This window comes from Cherax quadricarinatus, chromosome 41 (assembly GCF_038502225.1).
Source record: "Cherax quadricarinatus isolate ZL_2023a chromosome 41, ASM3850222v1, whole genome shotgun sequence".
NCBI classification, from domain to species: domain Eukaryota; kingdom Metazoa; phylum Arthropoda; class Malacostraca; order Decapoda; family Parastacidae; genus Cherax; species Cherax quadricarinatus.
The window spans coordinates 33,035,127-33,058,365 of NC_091332.1; the positions used below are offsets into that span (position 1 = coordinate 33,035,127).

The 23,239-nt window shown below is 41.3% G+C and overlaps 1 protein-coding gene across 4 annotated transcripts in view; it reads right to left on the bottom strand.

Moving 5' to 3' along the window:
* Positions 1 to 23,239, bottom strand: part of LOC128695778 (sulfotransferase 1E1-like) — a 200,534-nt gene that overhangs the window by 82,875 nt on the left and 94,420 nt on the right. For all 4 annotated transcript variants that reach the window (XM_070093141.1, XM_070093140.1, XM_070093142.1 and 1 more), the window contains exon 5: positions 8,909 to 9,120. In XM_070093141.1, the coding sequence (XP_069949242.1) occupies positions 8,909 to 9,120 (212 nt within the window). The remainder of the gene's footprint in view (positions 1 to 8,908; positions 9,121 to 23,239) is intronic.

The window sequence follows — 23,239 nt, forward strand, 5'->3', positions numbered from 1 at the left end:
ATTGTTTACCAGCCAGCCTCCGCGGTAACATCCAAGCATACAATCAGAACATTTTGTATTATTACAGTGTTTTTGGTGATTTTATCTGCAAAATAAGTGACCATGAGCCCCAAGAAAGCTTCTAGTGCCAACCCTACAGCAATAAGGGTGAGAATTACTATAGAGATGAAGAAAAAGATCATTGATAAGTATGAAAGTGGAGTGCGTGTCTCCGAGCTGGCCAGGTTGTATAATAAACCCCAATCAACCATCGCTACTATTGGTGGTACAGCTGCTGCTGCTGCTGCTGCTGTACCACCGTCAGCTGCTGCTGCTGCTGTAGTACTGTCTGCTGCTGCTGTAGCATCGTCTACTGCTGCTGTAGCACTGTCAGCTGCTGCTGCTGCTGTAGCACTGTCAGCTGCTGCTGCTGCTGTACCACCATCAGCTGCTGCTGCTGCTGTAGTACCGTCTGCTGCTGCTGTAGCATCGTCTGCTGCTGCTGTAGCACTGTCAGCTGCTGCACCACCGTCAGCTGCTGCACCACCGTCAGCTGCTGCTGCTGCTGTAGTACCGTCTGCTGCTGCTGTAGCATCGTCTGCTGTAGCACTGTCAGCTGCTGCTGCTGTTGTACCACCATCAGCTGCTGCTGCTGCTGCTGTAGTACCGTCTGCTGCTGCTGTAGCACTGTCAGCTGCTGCTGCTGTTGTACCACCATCAGCTGCTGCTGCTGCTGCTGTAGTACCGTCTGCTGCTGCTGTAGTACCGTCTGCTGCTGCTGTAGCATCGTCTGCTGCTGCTGTAGCACTGTCAGCTGCTGCTGCTGCTGCTGCTGTAGCACCGTTGTTGGTGTGGCTTATTGAGAATACCAAGAAACAATTAACCCCAGAGGGTAAGCCACCCAGGATAACCCAAAAAAGTCAGTGTCATCGAAGACTGTCTAACTTATTTCCATTGGGGTCCTTAATCTTGTCTCCCAGGATGCAACCCACACCAGTCAACTAACACCCAGGTGAACAGGGAAAAATGCCTGGAACTAGTGCTCATATTGGTGAATTTAAAGCCAGCAAAGGTTGGTTTGAGAGATTTAAGAATCGTAGTGGCATACACAGTGTGATAAGGCCTGTTCTGGAAGAAAATGCCAAACAGGACCTACAGTACTCAGGAGGAAAAGGCACTCCCAGGACACAGTGTCTCATCAGTCATTGCTGCATCTTCAATAAAGGTAAGTGTCATTTATTCTTCATTTAGTAGAGTAGTACATGCACAATATATACTGTGCATGTACTACTCTACTGTTGTGCATGTATCCTTCTCTTTGTGTGTAGGAAAATGTATATTTCATGTGGTAAATTTGTTTTTTCATACTTTTGGGTGTCTTGCACGGATTAATTTGATTTCCATTATTTCTTATGGGGAAAATTCATTCGCATAACGATAATTTCGCATAACAATGAGCTCTCTTGCACGGATTAATATCGCTATGCGGGGGTCCACTGTATAGTCAATAATTCTAGCGGCTTCAAATCAAGCGGGAGAAAGCTGGTAGGCCCACATGTGAGAGAATGGGTCTGTGTGGTCACTGTGCACCACATAAAAAAAATCCTGCAGCACACATTGCGTAATGAGAAAAAAAAAACTCTGATCGTTTTTTTGGAATAAAACGCTGACTTTGAGGTGTATTTTCGTATAGTATTTATTGTTGTATTCGCGTTTTCATGGTCTTAGGTGATAAAATGAAAAACATATTACAGAAATAGAGATGATTTTCATTACTTTGACGATGAAAACGACCTTGAAACTGAGCTCAAAGTAGCGGAAATGTTCGATTTTTACCAATGTTCAGGAGTAAATAAATCACACCACACGTCCAATACACGTCAACTGGGGAGTCTAATATTCTTTCGCTAGTGCACTGATATTATTTATACCATTTTTACAATAATCCAGTAGTCTGCACAACAGTAAATTTTGTATTTTTTTGTATGAATAAAAAATCAAAATAGAAAGCAATAATAATATAAGAGGGGCCTAGAGATGTGACTAATGAACAGAGCATATGTTATTTTAGTGCCACGAATGTCTACCTTGTTTATTCTGGACCCTATTTTGAAACTGGCATCTTTTTTAGTTTGCGTGAAATTGGCCAAATTGCCAATTTCTGACCAACATATTGGGTAGTCGAAATTACTAAATGGGAGGTTTCTTGTACTCAGCTGATAGATAAAATGGAGTTCTAAAGAAATAGCTATGAGTTTGGTCAACTGGAATAATGGAATTGGCTGAAAATAGGGCTCAAAGTCAGCGAAATCGCTGATACGCATATGTCGCCGAGACCGCTAACTTCACGGGAGCATAATTCCATGAGTTTTCGACCAAATTTCGAACTTTTGGTGTCATTACCATCGGGAAAAGATTCTCTTTCATTTCATAAGAAAAAATAATTTTTTTTTTTCAAAAATTGAGCGACATAGAATGACAGTTTCAGAAAGGGGCCTGAAGCAGTCAAAGGGTTAATTGTTAAAAAAAAAATTTTTGGTGAACATTTTTGTCTGGAACGGATTAATTGTAATTACATTAATTATTATTAGAAATATTATTTTAGTTTTCGGCTATTTCGGTTTTAGGCCGAGCTTCTGGAATGGATTACAGCCAATAACCAAGGGTCCATTGTACAGGTCCCCCTCAACATTTGCGAGGGTTAGGGGATGAAGAGCCTCGCGAATGTTGAAAAGTCGCGAATGTTTGGTGCCCCAATATTTTTTTTTTTTTTTTATTATCACACCGGCCGATTCCCACCAAGGCAGGGTGGCCCGAAAAAGAAAAACTTTCACCATCATTCACTCCATCACTGTCTTGCCAGAAGGGTGCTTTACACTACAGTTTTTAAACTGCAACATTAACACCCCTCCTTCAGAGTGCAGGCACTGTACTTCCCATCTCCAGGACTCAAGTCCGGCCTGCCGGTTTCCCTGAATCCCTTCATAAATGTTACTTTGCTCACACTCCAACAGCACGTCAAGTATTAAAAACCATTTGTCTCCATTCACTCCTATCAAACACGCTCACGCATGCCTGCTGGAAGTCCAAGCCCCTCACACACAAAACCTCCTTTACCCCCTCCCTCCAACCCTTCCTAGGCCGACCCCTACCCCGCCTTCCTTCCACTACAGACTGATACACTCTTGAAGTCATTCTGTTTCGCTCCATTCTCTCTACATGTCCGAACCACCTCAACAACCCTTCCTCAGCCCTCTGGACAACAGTTTTGGTAATCCCGCACCTCCTCCTAACTTCCAAACTACGAATTCTCTGCATTATATTCACACCACACATTGCCCTCAGACATGACATCTCCACTGCCTCCAGCCTTCTCCTCGCTGCAACATTCATCACCCACGCTTCACACCCATATAAGAGCGTTGGTAAAACTATACTCTCATACATTCCCCTCTTTGCCTCCAAGGACAAAGTTCTTTGTCTCCACAGACTCCTAAGTGCACCACTCACTCTTTTTCCCTCATCAATTCTATGATTCACCTCATCTTTCATAGACCCATCCGCTGACACGTCCACTCCCAAATATCTGAATACGTTCACCTCCTCCATACTCTCTCCCTCCAATCTGATATTCAATCTTTCATCACCTAATCTTTTTGTTATCCTCATAACCTTACTCTTTCCTGTATTCACCTTTAATTTTCTTCTTTTGCACACCCTACCAAATTCATCCACCAATCTCTGCAACTTCTCTTCAGAATCTCCCAAGAGCACAGTGTCATCAGCAAAGAGCAGCTGTGACAACTCCCACTTTGTGTGTGATTCTTTATCTTTTAACTCCACGCCTCTTGCCAAGACCCTCGCATTTACTTCTCTTACAACCCCATCTATAAATATATTAAACAACCACGGTGACATCACACATCCTTGTCTAAGGCCTACTTTTACTGGGAAAAAAATTCCCTCTTTCCTACATACTCTAACTTGAACCTCACTATCCTCGTAAAAACTCTTCACTGCTTTCAGTAACCTACCTCCTACACCATACACTTGCAACATCTGCCACATTGCCCCCCTATCCACCCTGTCATACGCCTTTTCCAAATCCATAAATGCCACAAAGACCTCTTTAGCCTTATCTAAATACTGTTCACTTATATGTTTCACTGTAAACACCTGGTCCACACACCCCCTACCTTTCCTAAAGCCTCCTTGTTCATCTGCTATCCTATTCTCCGTCTTACTCTTAATTCTTTCAATTATAACTCTACCATACACTTTACCAGGTACACTCAACAGACTTATCCCCCTATAATTTTTGCACTCTCTTTTATCCCCTTTGCCTTTATACAAAGGAACTATGCATGCTCTCTGCCAATCCCTAGGTACCTTACCCTCTTCCATACATTTATTAAATAATTGCACCAACCACTCCAAAACTACATCCCCACCTGCTTTTAACATTTCTATCTTTATCCCATCAATCCCGGCTGCCTTACCCCCTTTCATTTTACCTACTGCCTCACGAACTTCCCCCACACTCACAACTGGCTCTTCCTCACTCCTACAAGATGTTATTCCTCCTTGCCCTATACACGAAATCACAGCTTCCCTATCTTCATCAACATTTAACAATTCCTCAAAATATTCCTTCCATCTTCCCAATACCTCTAACTCTCCATTTAATAACTCTCCTCTCCTATTTTTAACAGACAAATCCATTTGTTCTCTAGGCTTTCTTAACTTGTTAATCTCACTCCAAAACTTTTTCTTATTTTCAACAAAATTTGTTGATAACATCTCACCCACTCTCTCATTTGCTCTCTTTTTACATTGCTTCACCACTCTCTTAACTTCTCTCTTTTTCTCCATATACTCTTCCCTCCTTGCATCACTTCTACTTTGTAAAAACTTCTCATATGCTAACTTTTTCTCCCTTACTACTCTCTTTACATCATCATTCCACCAATCGCTCCTCTTCCCTCCTGCACCCACTTTCCTGTAACCACAAACTTCTGCTGAACACTCTAACACTACATTTTTAAACCTACCCCATACCTCTTCGACCCCATTGCCTATGCTCTCATTAGCCCATCTATCCTCCAATAGCTGTTTATATCTTACCCTAACTGCCTCCTCTTTTAGTTTATAAACCTTTACCTCTCTCTTCCCTGATGCTTCTATTCTCCTTGTATCCCATCTACCTTTTACTCTCAGTGTAGCTACAACTAGAAAGTGATCTGATATATCTGTGGCCCCTCTATAAACATGTACATCCTGAAGTCTACTCAACAGTCTTTTATCTACCAATACATAATCCAACAAACTACTGTCATTTCGCCCTACATCATATCGTGTATACTTATTTATCCTCTTTTTCTTAAAATATATTGTAGGGAAATACAGTGGTCCCTCATTTTTCGTAATTAATCCGTTCCTGGAGGAGCTACTATAAACGAAATTTACGATTTGCGAATCAATTTTCCCCATAAGAAATAATGTAAATACAATTAATCCGTTCCTGACACCCAGAAGTATTAAAACAAAAAAATTTTTTACATGAAATATACATGTAGTACATAAACAATACAATGGGAAATGATGAATGAAACATTAACAGCATAACACTTACCTTTATTGGAGATTCTTCTTAGTGTATAGGAGTATGGAGGAGGAGGGAGATTGGATTGTTTACAGTTTGGAAGGGGAATCCCCTTCCAGCAACACCTCAGGTACCAATTGCTTCTCTGGGGTTGCTTCTCTTCTCTGTTTCTTAATGCCATTAGGGCCACCTTGAGAGTCACTCAAGTCCTGTCTCGCAAAGTAACTGTGGAGAGAGCTCTGTTTCTGGCATCTCTTTAACACTTCCCAAAAATGGCCCAAGACTTTGTCACTGTACATATTTCTCACCTTCTTTACCACAGGCTTGGCACTAGGAGCTTTCTTAGGAGCCATGGTAGCTTATTTAGTACTTGCAAGCACTAAAATGAGTGGAATAATATGAAATATTTCGTAGGAGCAATTGAGGGGACCTTCACTCACTGGTAAACAATGCCAGACTGGCTGGGTAGGGAGGCCGCCCCGGCTCACACCGTGCGTACGCGTCCCGGACGAACTACTATTCGCGACTCAACCTATGAAAAGCGAGTCCATGTTTATATGAAAATACTCCTATGATTGGCGAAATTTACGATTGCCGAGAACTACGAAAAGCTTGTTGAATCATGAACAATCATAAAATACATGAAAATGTCATAAACTGTACTAAATACATACATGTTATGCTTTAATAACATGTATGTTATTAAATACCGCTGCCTCCACCAATGCCTCCACCACTTCCTCAACCACTGCGAGTCCCTACTACCCTCCCTCCGACCCCCGCAGCTGGCAGCCAGCCCTCCCACCAGTGTGGTGAATGTTTTGTTTGTTCATTATTTGCTATTAAACTACAGTATAAATAATGTAAACCCATTCATGACTGCATATTAGAATGGCTATTCGGACAGGTATTGGAAGGTTACATGTATTTACTCTTGAGTACAGCAAAGAATCAAACATTTCTGCTACTGCTAATAATAACAATAGTAATAATAATAATAATAATAATAATAATAATAATAATAATAATAATAATAATAATAAATACGATAGAATCGAAGAAGGAAATTGTACAAAAATACAAGGGAATGGTTGACACATCGTCAGTGTGGCTTTGTTTATGCTGGAGTGAGCATTAGTCTCTGTACTCTTCCAAACATTTCACAATAATTCACTGTGTTTGGTACTTGTAGATTGAGTGCAACTGGAGTGGTAGAAGCAGTGCTTGAGGAAGCGGTTGAGGCAGTGGGTGAGGCAGCGGTTGAGGCAATGGTAGAGGCAATGGTAGAGGCAGTGGTTGAGGCAGTGGGTGAGGCAATGGTAGAGGCAGTGGTTGAGGCAGTGGGTGATTCAGTGGGTGAGGCAGCAGTTGAGGCAGTGGGTGAGGCAGTGGGTGAGGAAGTGGTTGAGGCAATGGTAGAGGCAGCAGTTGAGGCAGCAGTTGAGGCAGTGGGTGAGGCAGCGGTTGAGGCAGCGGGTGAGGCAGTGGGTGAGGCAGCGGATGAGGCAATGCTAGAGGCAGCGGTTGAGGCAGTGGGTGAGGCAGCGGTTGAGGCAGCGGTTGAGGCAGCAGTTGAGGCAACGGCTGAGGCAGTGGGTGAGGCAGTGAGTGAGGCAGTGGTATTTAATAACATATATGTTAGAAATAATAGTGCATATTATTAATAACATGTATTATTATTATTATTAATAATAACAACATGTATGTTATTAAATACCACTGACTCAACCGCTGCCTCACCCACTGCCTCAACCACTGCCTCAACCACTGCCTCACCCACTGCCTCTACCACTGCCTCTACCACTGCCTCACCTACTGCCTCACCCACTGCCTCACCCACTGCCTCTACCATTGCCTCACCCACTCCCTCACCCACTGCCTCAATCACTGCCTCTACCATTGCCTCAACCACTGCCTCACCCACTGCCTCACCCACTGCCTCAACCACTGCCTCACCCACTGCCTCAACCGCTTCCTCAAGCACTGCCTCTACCACTCCAGTTGCACTCAATCTACAAGCACCAAACACAATGAATTATTGTGAAATGTTTGGAAGAGCACGGAGACTAATGCTCACTCCAGCATAAACAAAGCCATACTGACGATGTGTCAACCACTCCCTCATGTTTTTGTACAATTTCCTTCTTCAATTCTATCGTATTTATTATTATTATTATTACTATTGTTATTATTAGGAGTAGCAGAAATGTTTGATTCTTTGCTGTGCTCAAGAGTAAACACATGATGTCACCGTCCAATACCTGTCCGAATAGCCATTCCAATATGCAGTCATGAATGGGTTTACATTATTTATACTGTAGTTTAATAGCAAATAATGAACAAACAAAACACTCACCACACTGGTGGGAGGGCAGGCTGCCAGTTGCAGGGGTCGGAGGGAGAGTAGTAGGGACTCGCAGGTGGCGGGAAACTTAAATATGATTTGGTGGCTTGGAATTTGGACGCTGGGAATTTGGCGGTTGGTAACTCGCGAATGTGTGAAGCCCGCAAAAGTTGAAAACGCGAATGTTGAGGGAGACCTGTATATGGAAATTACCCCATCTCAAACAAAGCTATTACTCACCAGGATAAAACTGGTTGAATACTCTGGGTGAGGTCTAGAAGACTCAACTCTGCTGTCTAGACTCACAATATAACCCAATAAAAATACCTGTGCAATACAGATTTATGCAAATCCTAACACCTGAGGTTGTGAAGTTGGAAAAAGTAATTCTTTGTCACCAAACCTTCCAGATGTCTATACCTCCTGAGTACCATTAATGAGTCAGTAATACTCATACTGGTACCTTAAGTGTCATGAATTAATACCAGAATAATTTTATGTTCTCTTCATAATAGAAATTATGCCTCCAAGCTTCCTATGGGGCTTGGCAATTATCTCAAGTTCTAGGCCTATTGAGAACAACAAAGTCGGTACTTAAGCTACTTACACTTACATTCCTAGCCTAGCTTAATAGTGTAAACTACAATCTTAAACTGGGTTCTAGCTTACTAATGGCTTATGATTAATTAACCTTACAATCAAGGTTTAAGACAGAGGCTTGTCAACATCACAGTACATCACCAACTGACTGTCAAGGTGAGTTTAGGTTTGCATGCCTCTCTCACCCATCCTGCACAAATGTCTCCTTACACTTAAATGAAAAACTTGGGTTTTTCCACAACAGTTGTTGATCTGACCTTGATAGTTGCTGATATGACCTTGAGAGTTGTTGAGCTTACCTTGACATTTGTTGATCTCACCTTCACAGTCAATAACCTCACCTTGATTTTCAATAACCTCACCTTGACAGTTGTTACTCTCACCTTAGCATTGCTGTCATCAAAGGAGGATGGTAGTAGATGGTAGGGTAGGTGAGTCTTGATGTAGCGAGCTCCCACCTGGCCGGATAGCCACCTTATCCCAGGATACGGATACTCCAAGTAGGGAAACCTAGTTTCTAAAACCTCCGAAGTTTCGTCACTCTTTTGGAAGTTGTGCGTCAACATGTACACTATCTCCTGGACCCAGGTTGTTCCTGATGATCATTATACTTGTATGAGTTATGGTTTAAGGAATATAACGAAAAATGTTCATAATGTACACATGAACAATGATAAGAGCATCTGTATGTGCACATAAGAATAACAAAAACAGTGTGCCTAGACTTATGATAAGGTTATAAGGTTACATTCTGGCAAACTCTTCATATGTCGAAAATACCGCAAGTTGAACATGAATATACAGTGGACCCTCGACCAATGATTTTAATCCATTCCAGAGAGCTTCTCTTTAGCCAAATTTATCGTTAGCCGAATTAATTTTCCCCATAAGAAATAATGGAAATCCAATTAATCTGTTCCAAAAGTATGAAATTTTTTTTTCACATGAAATATACATTTTCCTACACAGAAAACAATGATACATGCACAATAAATCCTACATGAAGAATAAATGATGCTTACCTTTATTAAAGATGTAGTGATGAGTGATGAGATGGGAGGAGAGATGATGATGGTGGTGTATTATTGTTTGGAAGGGAAATCCCCTACCATAAGGACTTTAGGTACCAAGTCCTTTTCTGGGGTTACTTCTCTTCTTATTTTAACCCTTTCAGGGTCCGTGCCGTAGAACTACGGCTTCACATTGAGGGTCCAAACCGTAGATCTACGCCATGAGCTCAGCTCACTCTGATAAGCTATGAGCAGTAAATTTGGGCCTAGATATGAGAGAATACATCTATGTGGTATATGTGCACCACATAAAACAAATCCTACAGCACACAGTGCATAATGAGAGAAAAAAACTTAGACCGTAATTTTTTATTAAAACAGCAACTTTGCAGTGTGTTCTCGTATGCTTTTTATAGTTGTATTTGTGATTTCTTGGTCTCATTTAATAGAATGGAAGATATATAACAAAAATTGAGATGAGTTTGATTGGTTTTCGTACTGAAAATGGCTTGAAACCGAGTTCAAAGTAGCGAAAATTTTAATTTTTTGCGGATGTTCAAGAGTAAACAAATGACCTCACACGTCTAATACACGCCAGCTGGTGGGTCTAATATATGTTCACAATCGTACTGATATTATTTATACAATTATTACAATATTGCATGACAATAAATCTTCTATTTTTTGGTTTGAATAAAAATTCATTATGTGAATTAAAAATCAAATTGGAATTCATTTGTAAAACTTGAAAACATAACTAATGAACAGAGGAAATGTTGGTTTAGTGCCAGGAATGTCTGCATTGTTTATTCTGGACCCTATTTTGAATATTTTGAACTTTGCACTAAATTGGCCAAATTACCAATTTCCAATCACTTAATTTTGTAGTTGAAACAGTTGAGTTGGTGATTTCTTCTGCTCAATCGATAGAATAGAAGTAGTACTAGTGAAATAGCTAAGAATTTGGTCGACTGGAATAAGGTAATTGACCTAAAATGGGAGTCAAAATCGGCAAAATCGCCGATGCGTATATATCGCTGACACATGAAAATTCCCGAGAGCATAATTTCATAAATTTTCCATCAAATTTTGTACTTTTTGTTTTATTACCTTCAGAAAAAGATTCTCTACCATTTCATAAGAAAAAATAACAAAATTATTTTTTGAAAATTCTTGGACACTGGTGCACACTCTGAAATTTGGCCCCTGGACCCTGAAAGGGTTAATGCCACTGGGAACAACTTGACAGTCACTGGACCTCTGTCGCACTAAAAATCTGTCCATAGATCTCTGTACCTGGCGTTACTTTAAGATTTTCCTATAATGGGCTACAACATTGTCATTGTAAAAGTCACCAGCATGGCTTGCAATAGCAGTGTCAGGGTGATGTTCTTCCATAAAGGCTTGCACCTTTGTCCACAATAAACAAATGTCCTTAATCGTTGAAGAAGGCAACCTCCTCCATCTCTCTCTTCCCTCCTCTGAAGCAATTTCCTCAGTTGTGGTCTCTTGCTGTTGCAAATGCTCTTGCAGCTCATCAGTGATTAGTTCTTCATCTTCGTCCTCCACCAACTCTTCCACATCCTCCCCACTCACCCCCAACCCCATGGACTTCCCCAATGACACAATAGATTACACAACTGGCATAGGCTCCTGAGGGTTAGCCCCAAACCCTTCAAAATCCTTCTCTTGTACACATTGTAGCCACAGTTTCCTCCAAGCAGAGTTCAAGGTCCTGTTAGTCACTCCCTCACAAGCCTTACTTATAAGGTTTAAAGCAACTGAGGATACCAAAGTGATCTTCTCAAAACTCTCTTAGGGTCAAATCAGTGTCTGAGGTCACTTCAAAACTCTTTTGAAACACTGATTTGGTGTACAGTTTTTTGAAATTTGAAATGACCTGCTGGTCCATGGGTTGGAGGAGAGGAGTGGTATTAGGAGGCAAAAATTTCACTTTTATAAAACTCAACTCCCCCACAATTCGCTCTGGCAACTCTGAAGGATGAGCAGGAGCACTGTCGAATACCAGGAGGCACTTGAGGTCCAATTATTTTCCTGGAGGTAATTTTTCACAGTGGGGTCAAACACATGGTAGAACCAATCATAGAAAATGTTCCTAGTGACCCATGCCTTACTGTTTGCCCTCCACATCACATACAAATTAGCCTTGACAACACTGTTTTTCTTGAGCACTCTGGGAGTCTCAGAGTGATATACGAGTAGAGGCTTCACTTTGCAATCCCCACTAGCATTACTACAAAACATTAGAGTTAGCCAGTCTTTCATAGGCTTGTGTCCTGGCAGTGCTTTTTCCTCCTGTGTAATGTAGGTCCTGTTTGACCTTTTCTTCCAAAACAGGCCTGTTTTGTCACAATTAAACACTTGTTGGGGTTTTAATTTTTCAGTCTTTGTATTCCTTGAATTCCTGCACATATTTTTCAGCCACTTTTTGGTCACAACTGGCAGCCTCACCATGCCTTATCACACCGTGTCTGCCACTATGATTCTTAAATCTCCTAAATCAACCTTTACTGGCCTTAAATTCACTAACATCACCACTAGTTCATGGCATTTTTTTAATTAAATTGTCATGCAACTGCTTTGCCTTTTCACATGTTATTGACTGAGAAACACTATCTCCTGATAATTGTTTTTCCTTTATCCACACCAACAACAGTCTCTCCACATCTTCAAGTATTTGCAATCTCTGTTTTGAAAACATACTTGCACCTTTCGCAACAACAGCTTCCTTGATTGCCTTTCTGTTGGCCAAGATAGTAGCGATGGTTGATTGGGGTTTGTTATACAACCTGGCCAGCTCGGAGGCACGCACTCCACTTCCATACTTTGTGATTATCTCTTTCTTCAATTCCATAGTAATTCTCACCCTTTTTACCACAGGGTTGGCACTAGAAGCTTTCTTGGGGCCCATGGTGGCTTATTTAGCAGTTACAAGCACTAAGAACACTGGAATAATACAAAATATATCGCAGGTACATGTGGAAGCATCCGGACTGGCTTGTAAACAATGGCACACTAGCTGAAGGCAGGGCAGCTGAGGCATACTCAGGCTGGATGGACAGGCGGACGCATTCGGGACGAAAGTTTTTACCCGAGTTTTTCATCATTGGTTGAGCCAATATTTTTATGTTAAAATGCATCGTTACCCAATTTTATCATTAGTCAATGCCACTGTTGGTCAAGGGCCCACTGTATGCTGAATAAAAAGGAAATAAATAGCAACTGTCACTGAATATGAACATAAGAAAGAAGGAACACTGCAGCAGGCCTACTGGCCCATGTGAGGCAGGTCCAATTCTCCCACCAGCTTAAGCCAATGCCTTGACTTAATCAGGTCAGTCGCATTCACTTAACCCTTTCAGGGTCTGTGCCGTAGATCTATGGCTTTACACTGAGGGTCCAAACCATAGATCTACACCATGAGCTCAGCTTACTCTGATAAGCTGTGAACGGTAAATTTGCGCCTAGATATGAGAGAATACATCTATGTTGTATGTGTGCACCACATAAAACAAATCCTGCAGCAGACAGTGCATAATGAGAGGAAACAAAACTGAGACCGCAATTTTCGATTAAAACAGTGACTTTGCAGTGTGTTTTCGTATGTTTTTATAGTTGTATTTGCGATTTCTTGATCCCTTTTGATAGAATGGAAGATATATTACAGAAATAGAGATGATTTTCATTGGTTTTAGTACTGAAAATGGCTTGAAACTGAGCTCGAAGTAGTGGAAATGTTAAATTTTTGCTAATGTTCAAGAATAAGCAAATGACCTCACACGTCTAATATTCACCAGCTGGTGGGTCTAATATTTTTTTATTATTTTTTTTTTATTATCACACCGGCCGATTCCCACCAAGGCAGGGTGGCCCGAAAAAGAAAAACTTTCACCATCATTCACTCCATCACTGTCTTGCCAGAAGGGTGCTTTACACTACAGTTTTTAAACTGCAACATTAACACCCCTCCTTCAGAGTGCAGGCACTGTACTTCCCATCTCCAGGACTCAAGTCCGGCCTGCCGGTTTCCCTGAATCCCTTCATAAATGTTACTTTGCTCACACTCCAACAGCACGTCAAGTATTAAAAACCATTTGTCTCCATTCACTCCTATCAAACACGCTCACGCATGCCTGCTGGAAGTCCAAGCCCCTCGCACACAAAACCTCCTTTACCCCCTCCCTCCAACCCTTCCTAGGCCGACCCCTACCCCGCCTTCCTTCCACTACAGACTGATACACTCTTGAAGTCATTCTGTTTCGCTCCATTCTCTCTACATGTCCGAACCACCTCAACAACCCTTCCTCAGCCCTCTGGACAACAGTTTTGGTAATCCCGCACCTCCTCCTAACTTCCAAACTACGAATTCTCTGCATTATATTCACAGCACACATTGCCCTCAGACATGACATCTCCACTGTCTAATATATGGTCTAATATATGTTCAAGGCATTGGTAGATCTCTAAGTGTAGTTCTCAATGGAACGGAATCAGCAAGACATCCTATTGGGGCAAGTGTTCCACAAGGAAGTGTGCTGGGACCATTGTTATGGAATGTCTACTTCAACGACCTTCTTCATCTCATCCCAGAATCACATGCACATGCAGACGACTGTACACTGACATTCACTTATCCAAGAGAAGAAATGCCAGCTGCTCTAAGCTACATCAATCACCAGCTAAGAGCTATATCAACTTGGGGAAATAGATGGCAAGTAACATTTGCACCTGAGAAAACGCAAATGATGATCGTCTCTAGGCACCATGATGGTAATGCTAGTGCAGTAGTAAGGATGAATGGGAGGGTGTTGGCAGCTGGAGAAGTTGGTATCCTTGGGGTGAAATTTGACTCCAAACTAACCATGAAGAACCATGTTGTAAATCTTGCAAACAAGGCAGCCAGGAAGCTTACAGCACTTTGCCATATCTCGCATCTGCTTGACAGTAGGGGTTGCAAGATTCTGTATGAGGCACAAGTACGCTCACACCTTGAGTATGCTCCACTTTCTTGGTTTGCCTGCCCCCCTCTCATCTGCGACTGCTTGACAGAGTAGACAACAGAGCAAGACGTCTCATCTCTCGCCTGGACCCATCCTGGATAGATCTGTCATTTCAGCAGAGCCTTCAACACAGGAGGGATGTGGGTAGCCTTACTGTTATGTACAAGGCTAATACAGTGGACCCCCGGTTAACGAACTTTTTTCATTCCAGTAGTATGTTCAGGTGCCAGTACTGACCGAATTTTTTCCCATAAGGAATATTGTGAAGTAGATTAGTCCATTTCAGACCCCCAAACATACACGTACAAACGCACTTACATAATTGGTCGCATTTGGAGGTGATCGTTAAGCGGGGGTCCACTGTATTGTCAAAGTACCACACTTGGATCCACTTTGAGGACAGCATGAAACAAGCTTTTATGCCACAAGACGGGCAGAAAGCAGCAACTTCACTCTGGCTGTACCCTTCTCCAGAACATCACTCCATTTGAGATCATATATACCCAGGATGACTCGAGTATGGAACACATTCGTACAGCATAATGATGTCAACGAGATAAAGTCAGTTGATCAAATGAAAATGCTGGCCCACAGATGGTTCCAACTTCATCCTGTTCCCTACTTGTATGTCTCATAACAATAAAAATGCTTTCAAATGAGCTGATGTAGGTAACAGCTCTTAGCTTGCCAATAATGTTAGGAATCCTTAACCTGTAAATAGCTTGTCAATAAAGCTAGAGATCCTTAACCTTGTCAAACCCTGTGTACAAAAAAAAATTGTGGTGATATTATTTATACAATTATTACAGTGTTGCATAACAGTAAAACTTCAATTTTTTGGTTTGAATAAAAACTCATTATGTGAATAAAAAATCAAAATGGAATTCATTTGTAAAAACCTGAAAATGTAACTAATGAACAGAGGTAATGTTAGTTTAGTGCCAGGAATGCCTGCATTGTTTATTCTGGACCCTATTAAAATAGGAATATTTTTAACTTTGCATTAAACTGGCCAAATTACCAATTTCTGATCACTATTTTGTAGTTGAAACAGTTAACTTGGTGATTTCTTGTGCTCAGTTGATAGAATAGAAGTACAGTGGTCCCCCGCTTTTCGTAGTTCCCGGCAATCGAAAAATTCGCCAATCATAGGGGTATTTTCGTATAAACATGGACTCGCTTTTCATAGGTTGACTCACGAGTCATAGTTCGTCCGAGATGCGTACCCATGGCGTGAGCCAGTCTGGCATTGTTTACCAGTGAGCGAAGGTCCCCTCACGTGCTCCAGCGAAATATTTCATAATATTCCATTTATTTTAGTGCTTGCAAGTACTAAATAAGCTACCATGGCTCCAAAGAAAGCTCCTAGTGCCAAGCCTGTGGTAAAGAAGGTGAGAAATACGAATGAATTTAAGAAAACCATCATTGAACAGTATGAAAGTGGTACAAGTGTGGCCGAACTGTCCAGGATGTATAAGAAACCCTACACAACCTTATGTTCCATAGTGGCCAAGAAAAAGGAAATAAAGGATGCTGTTGTTGAGAAGGGAGTAACTATGCTGACAAAAATGAGATCACCAGTACTGGAAGAGGTTGAGAAGTTATTATTGGTGTGGATAAATGAGAAACAATTAGCAGGAGATACTCTTATGACTTCGATTATTTGTGAAAAGGCTAGGCAGTTGCATGAAGATTTATTAAAGAAATTGCCTGCAAATAGTGGTGAAGTGAGTGAATTTAAGGCCAGCAAAGGCTGGTTTGTGAGATTTAAGAACCGTACTGGCATACTAGTGGTAAGGCATGGTGAGGCTGCCAGTTCGGACCACAAGGCGGCTGAAAAATATGTGCATGAGTTCCAGGAGTACATAGAGGCTGAAGGACTGAAACCTGAACAAGTGTTCAATTGTGACAAAACAGGCCTCTTTTGGAAGAAAATGCCAAAGAGGACCTTCATTACACAAGAGGAAAAGGCAATGCCAGGACACAAGCCTATGAAAGACAGGCTGACACTAATGTTCTGTGCTAATGCTAGTGGGGATTTCAAAGTGAAGCCATTACTAGTGTACCATTCTGAAAATCCCAGAGTGTTCAGGAAAAATAATGTTATGAAGAGTAAATTGTGTGTGTTTTGGAAATCTAATAGTAAGACATGGGTCATGAGGGAAATTTTCGTCGAGTGGTTCAATGAAGTGTTTGGCCCTAGTGTGAAGGAGTATCTCCTGGAAAAGAAATTGGATCTCAAGTGCCTGCTAGTAATGGACAATGCACCTGCTCATCCTCCAAACTTGGATGACCTAATTTTCGAGGAGTTTGGGTTCATCACAGTAAAGTTCTTGCCCCCGAATACCACTCCTCTCCTCCAACCCATGGACCAGCAGGTTATTGCAAACTTTAAAAAACTCTACACAAAAGCAATGTTTCACAGGTGCTTGACTGTGACCACAGACACTCACTTGACCCTAAGGGAATTTTGGAGAGAACACTTCAGCATCCTCCACTGCATAACCCTTATAGGTATGGCTTGGGAGGGAGTGACTACCAGGACTTTGAACTCTGCCTGGAGAAAATTTTGGCCAGATTGTGTCGACAAGAGGGATTTTGAAGGATTTGGGACTGACCCTAATGAGCCTATGTCTGTTGTAAAATCAATTGTGGCACTGGGGAGTTCCATGGGGTTGGATGTGAGTTTGGAGGATGTGGAAGAATTGGTGGGAGACCACAATGAAGAGCTCACCACTGAGGAGCTGCAAGAGCTTCAGCAGGAGGAGCAACACTTCGCAACTCAGAATCTTGCTGCAGAGGAGGAGGAAGAGAGATGGAAGAAGGTGCCTTCTTCAGAAATTAAAGAGATTTTTACTATGTGGGGTAAGATGGAAAGTTTTATGGGGAAACATAACCCTAACAAGGTTGTTGCAAGCCATATCGGCAACATGTACAGTGACAAAGTCTTGGGCCATTTTAGGGAAGTGTTAAAGAGACGCCAGAAACAGAGCTCTCTCCACAGTTATTTTGTGAGACCAGACTCCAGTGACTCTCAAGGTGGTCCTAGTGGCATTAAGAAACAGAGAAGAGAAGCAACCCCAGAAAAGCAAATGGTACCTGAGGTGTTGCTGGAAGGGGATTCCCCTTCCAAACTATAAACAATCCACTCTCTCTCCTCCTCCAGTCTCCCATACACTAAGAAGAATCTCCAATAAAGGTAAGTGTTATGCTGTTAATGTTTCATTCATCATTTCCCATTGTATTGTTTATGTACTACATGTATATTTCATATTAATTTTTTTTTTTTTGTTTTAATACTTCTGGGTGTCAGGAACGGATTAATTGTATTTACATTATTTCTTATGGGGAAAATTGATTCGTAAATCGTAAATTTCGTTTGTAGTAACGGCTCCAGGAACGGATTAATTACGAAAAACGAGGGATCACTGTAATACTAGTGAAATAGCTAAGAATTTGGTCGACTAGAATAATGTAATTGGCCTAAAATGGGAGTCAAAGTCGGCAAAATTGTTGATGCATAAATACATATTGCTGACACATCAAAATTCGCAAGAGCATAATTTTGCCAATTTTCCATCAAATTTCGTATTTTTTGTTTTATTACCTTCAGAAAAAGATTCTCTACCATTTCATACAAAAAAAATAACAAAATTATTTTTTGAAAATTGTTGGTCCCTGGTGCACACTTTGATATTTGGCCTCTGGACCCTGAAAGGGTTAATCCATTCCAGAGAGCTTATCATTAACCGATTTTATTTTTATCCAATTTAATTTTCCCCATAAGAAATAATGGTAATCCAATTAATCCGTTCCTGTTGTCAGGAGGCATGACAGAATAGTACCTCAATATGACGCTATTATCAACTCTACGGCATATTTATCAATCACAACTCATCTAATATGATATAATAAACAGTATTAATAACATAGAAACATGATATATACTCTAGAATGAATAAAATATGTCATAATGTAAGTGAGGATAAGTGGTACAAGTATTGTTGTTAGGTTTATAATGGCCACTGAGAGAAGCCATACATATTAGTGGTGGAGGAGGAAGCTTCTGCCACTACCACTATCCACAAACAATATACTATATTCTTAATTTATAAATAAAAAATATTTACATTTTAACCCCTTCAGGGTCCAAGGCCCAAATCTGAAGTGGTGCCCCAGTGTCCAAGAATTTTCAAAAAAAAAAATTATTTTTTCTTATGAAATGGTAGAGAATCTTTTTGTGAAGGTAATACAGTGGACCCCTGGTTAACGATTTTAATCCGTGCAAGAGGGGTAATTGTTATGCGAAATAATCGTTATGTGAATGAATTTTCCCCATAAGAAATAATGGAAATAAAATTAATCCGTGCAAGACACCCAAAAGTATGAAAAAAAAAATTTTACCACATGAAATATACATTTTCCCACACACAAAGAGAAGGATACATGCACAATAGTAGAGTAGTACATGCACAGTATATATTGTGCATGTACTACTCTACTAAATGAAGAATAAATGACACTTACCTTTATTGAAGATGCAGCAATGACTGATGAGACACTGTGTCCTGGGAGTGCCTTTTCCTCCTGAGTACTGTAGGTCCTGTTTGGCATTTTCTTCCAGAACAGGCCTTATCACACTGTGTATGCCACTACGATTCTTAAATCTCTCAAACCAACCTTTGCTGGCTTTAAATTCACCAATATGAGCACTAGTTCCAGGCATTTTTCCCTGTTCACCTGGGTGTTAGTCAACTGGTGTGGGTTGCATCCTGGGAGACAAGATTAAGGACCCCAATGGAAATAAGTTAGACAGTCTTCAATGACACTGACTTTTTTGGGTTATCCTGGGTGGCAAATCCTCTGGGGTTAATTGTTTCTTGGTATTCTCAATAAGCCACACCAACAACGGTGCTACAGCAGCAGCAGCAGCTGACGGTGGTACAGCAGCAACAGACGGTGGTACAGCAGCAACAATGCTACAGCAGCAGCAGACGATGCTACAGCAGCAGCAGCAGCAGACGATGCTACAGCAGCAGCAGCAGACAATGCTACAGCTGCAGCAGACGATGCTACAGCAGCAGCAGACGATGCTGCAGCAGCAGCAGCAGACAATGCTACAGCAGCAGCAGACGATGCTACAGCAGCAGCAGCAGCAGCAGACAATGCTACAGCAGCAGCAGACGATGCTACAGCAGCAGCAGCAGCAGACGATGCTACAGCAGCAGCAGCAGCAGCAGACAATGCTACAGCTGCAGCAGACGATGCTACAGCAGCAGCAGACGATGCTACAGCAGCAGCAGCAGCAGCAGACAATGCTACAGCAGCAGCAGACGATGCTACAGCAGCAGCAGCAGACAATGCTACAGCAGCAGCAGACGATGCTACAGCAGCAGCAGCAGCAGACGATGCTACAGCAGCAGCAGCAGCAGACGATGCTACAGCAGCAGCAGCAGCAGCAGACGATGCTACAGCAGCAGCAGACGATGCTACAGCAGCAGCAGCAGCAGACGATGCTACAGCAGCAGCAGCAGCTGACAGTGCAGCAGCAGCAGCAGCAGCAGCTGTACCACCAATAGTAGTGATACTTATCAATGATCTTTTTCTTCTTCTCTATTGTAATTCTCACCCTTATTGCTGTAGGGTTGGCACTAGAAGCTTTCTTGGGGCCCATGGTCACTTATTTTCCAGAAAAAGCACCGAAAACACTGTAATAATACGAAATATTCCGATTGTATGCTTGGATGTTACCGCGGAGGCTGGCTGGTAAACAATGCCACCGGCGGAACATGTGAGCGTGGCTCAGGCCGCACATTGGACGCGTCTCGGAGGAAAATCGGTAAGCGGGTTTTTAAGCGGTATGTGAGGCAAAATTTTTGCAATTAAAGTAAGCGGTATGCGAAATAATCGCTATGTGATGCCATCGTTATGCGGGGGTCCACTGTAAAACAAAAAGTACGAAATTTGATGGAAAATTGGCGAAATTATGCTCTCGCGAATTTTGATGTGTCAGCGATATTTACGAATCGGCGATTTTGCCGACTTTGACTCCCATTTTAGGCCAATTACATTTTCCAGTCAACCAAATTCTTAGCTATTTCACTAGTATTACTTCTATTCTATTGATTGAGCACAAGAAATCGCCAAGTCAACTGTTTCAACTACAAATTAAAGTGATTGGAAATTGTTAATTTGGCCAATTTAACACAAAGTTCAAAATATTCCAATTTCAAAATAGGGTCCAGAATAAACAATGTAGGTATTCGTGGAACTAAACTAACATTTCATCTGTTCATTAGTTATGTTTTGAGGCTTTACAAATAAATTCCATTTTGATTTTTTATTCACATAATGAATTTTTATTCAAACCAAAAAATAGAAGATTTACTGTTATGCAATACTGTAATAATTGTATAAATATCATCACCATATTTGTGAATGCATATTAGACCCACCAGCTGGCATGTATTAGACGTGTGAGGTTGTTTGTTTACTCTTGAATATCAGCAAAAATTTAACATTTCTGCTACTTTGAGCTCAGTCTCAAGCCATTTCCAGTGCTAAAACCAATCAAAATCATCTCTATTTCTGTAATATGTTTCCCATTCTATCAAATGAGACCAAGAAATCGCAAATAGAACTATAAGAAACATACGAAAAAACACTGCAAAGTCGCTGTTTTAATCGAAAAATCATGATTTCAGTTTTTTTCTCTCATTATACACAGCGTGCTGCAGGATCTGTTTTATGTGGTGCACACATACCATATAGATGTATTCTCTCATATTTAGGCCCAAATGTACCACTCACAGTTTATCAGAGTGAGCTGAGCTCATGACGTAGATCTACGGTTTGGACCTTGAACTTAAAGAAGTACAGGTCTCCCTCAACATTCACGAGGGTTAGGGGATCAAGAGCCTTGCGAATGTTGAAAAATCGCAAATATTTGGTACCCCAATATATTGTAGGGAAATATAATACAATACTGCTTCCTTAACTTGTTGAACCATGAACAATCATAAAATACATGAAAACATCATAAATTGTACTAAATACATATATGTTATGGTTTAATAACATGTATGTTATTAAATACCACTGCCTCCACCACTGCCTTTACCAATGCCTCCACCACTTCCTCAACCACTGCGAGTCCCTACTACCCTCCTTCCGACCCATGCAACTGGCAGCCAGCCCTCCCACCAGTGTGGTGAGTGTTTTGTTTGTTCATTATTTGCTATTAAATTACAGTATAAATAATGTAAACCCATTCATGACTGCATATTGGAATGGCTATTCGGACAGATATTGGACGGTGACATCATGTGTTTACTCTTGAGCACAGCAAAGAATCAAACGTTTCTGCTACTGCTAATAATAACAATAGTAATAATAATAATAATAATAATAATAATAATAATAATAATAATAATAATAATAATAATAATAATAATAATAATAATGATAATAATAATAATAAATACGATAGAATTGAAGAAGGAAATTGTATAAAAATACGAGGGAGTGGTTGACACATCGTCAGTATGGCTTTGTTTATGCTGGAGTGAGCATTAGTCTCCGTGCTCTTCCAAACATTTCACAATAATTCATTGTGTTTGGTGCTTGTAGATTGAGTGCAACTGGAGTGGCAGAGGCAGTGCTTGAGGAAGCGGTTGAGGCAGTGGGTGAGGCAGCAGTTAAGGCAATGGTAGAAGCAGTGGTTAAGGCAGTGGGTGAGGCAGCGGATAAGGCATTGGTAGAGGCAGTGGTTGAGGCAGTGGGTGAGGCAGTGGGTGAGGAAGTGGGTGAGGCAGTGGGTGAGGAAGCGATTGAGGCAATGGTAGAGGTAGCGGTTGAGGCAGCAGTTGAGGCAGTGGGTGAGGCAGCGGTTGAGGCAGCGGTTGAAGCAGTGGGTGAGACAGTGGGTGAGGCAGTGGTATTTAATAACATATATGTTATAAATAATAATACATATTATTAATAACATGTATTATTATTATTAATAACAACATGTATGTTATTAAATACCACTGCCTCAACTGTTGCCTCACCCACTACCTCACCCACTGCCTCAACCACTGCCTCTACCATTGCCTCACCCACTGCCTCACCCACTGCTTTACCCACTGCCTCACCCACTGCCTCTACCATTGCCTCACCCACTGCCTCACCCGCTGCCTCAACCGCTTCCTCAAGCACTGCATCTACCACTCCAGTCGCACTCAATCTACAAGCACCAAACACAATGAATTATTGTGAAATGTTTGGAAGAGCACAGAGACTAATGCTCACTCCAGCATAAACAAAGCCACACTGACGATGTGTCAACCACTCCCTCGTATTTTTGTACAATTTCCTTCTTCAATTCTATCGTATTTATTATTATTATTATTATTATTATTATTATTATTATTATTATTATTATTATTATTATTACTATTGTTATTATTAGCAGTATCAGAAATGTTTGATTCTTTGCTGTGCTCAAGAGTAAACACATGATGTCACCGTACAATACCTGTCCGAATAGCCATTCCAATATGCAGTCATGAATGGGTTTACATTATTTATACTGTAGTTTAATAGCAAATAATGAACAAACAAAACACTCACCACACTGGTGGGAGGGCTGGCTGCCAGCTGCAGGGGTCGGAGGGAGAGTAGTAGGGACTCGCAGGTGGCG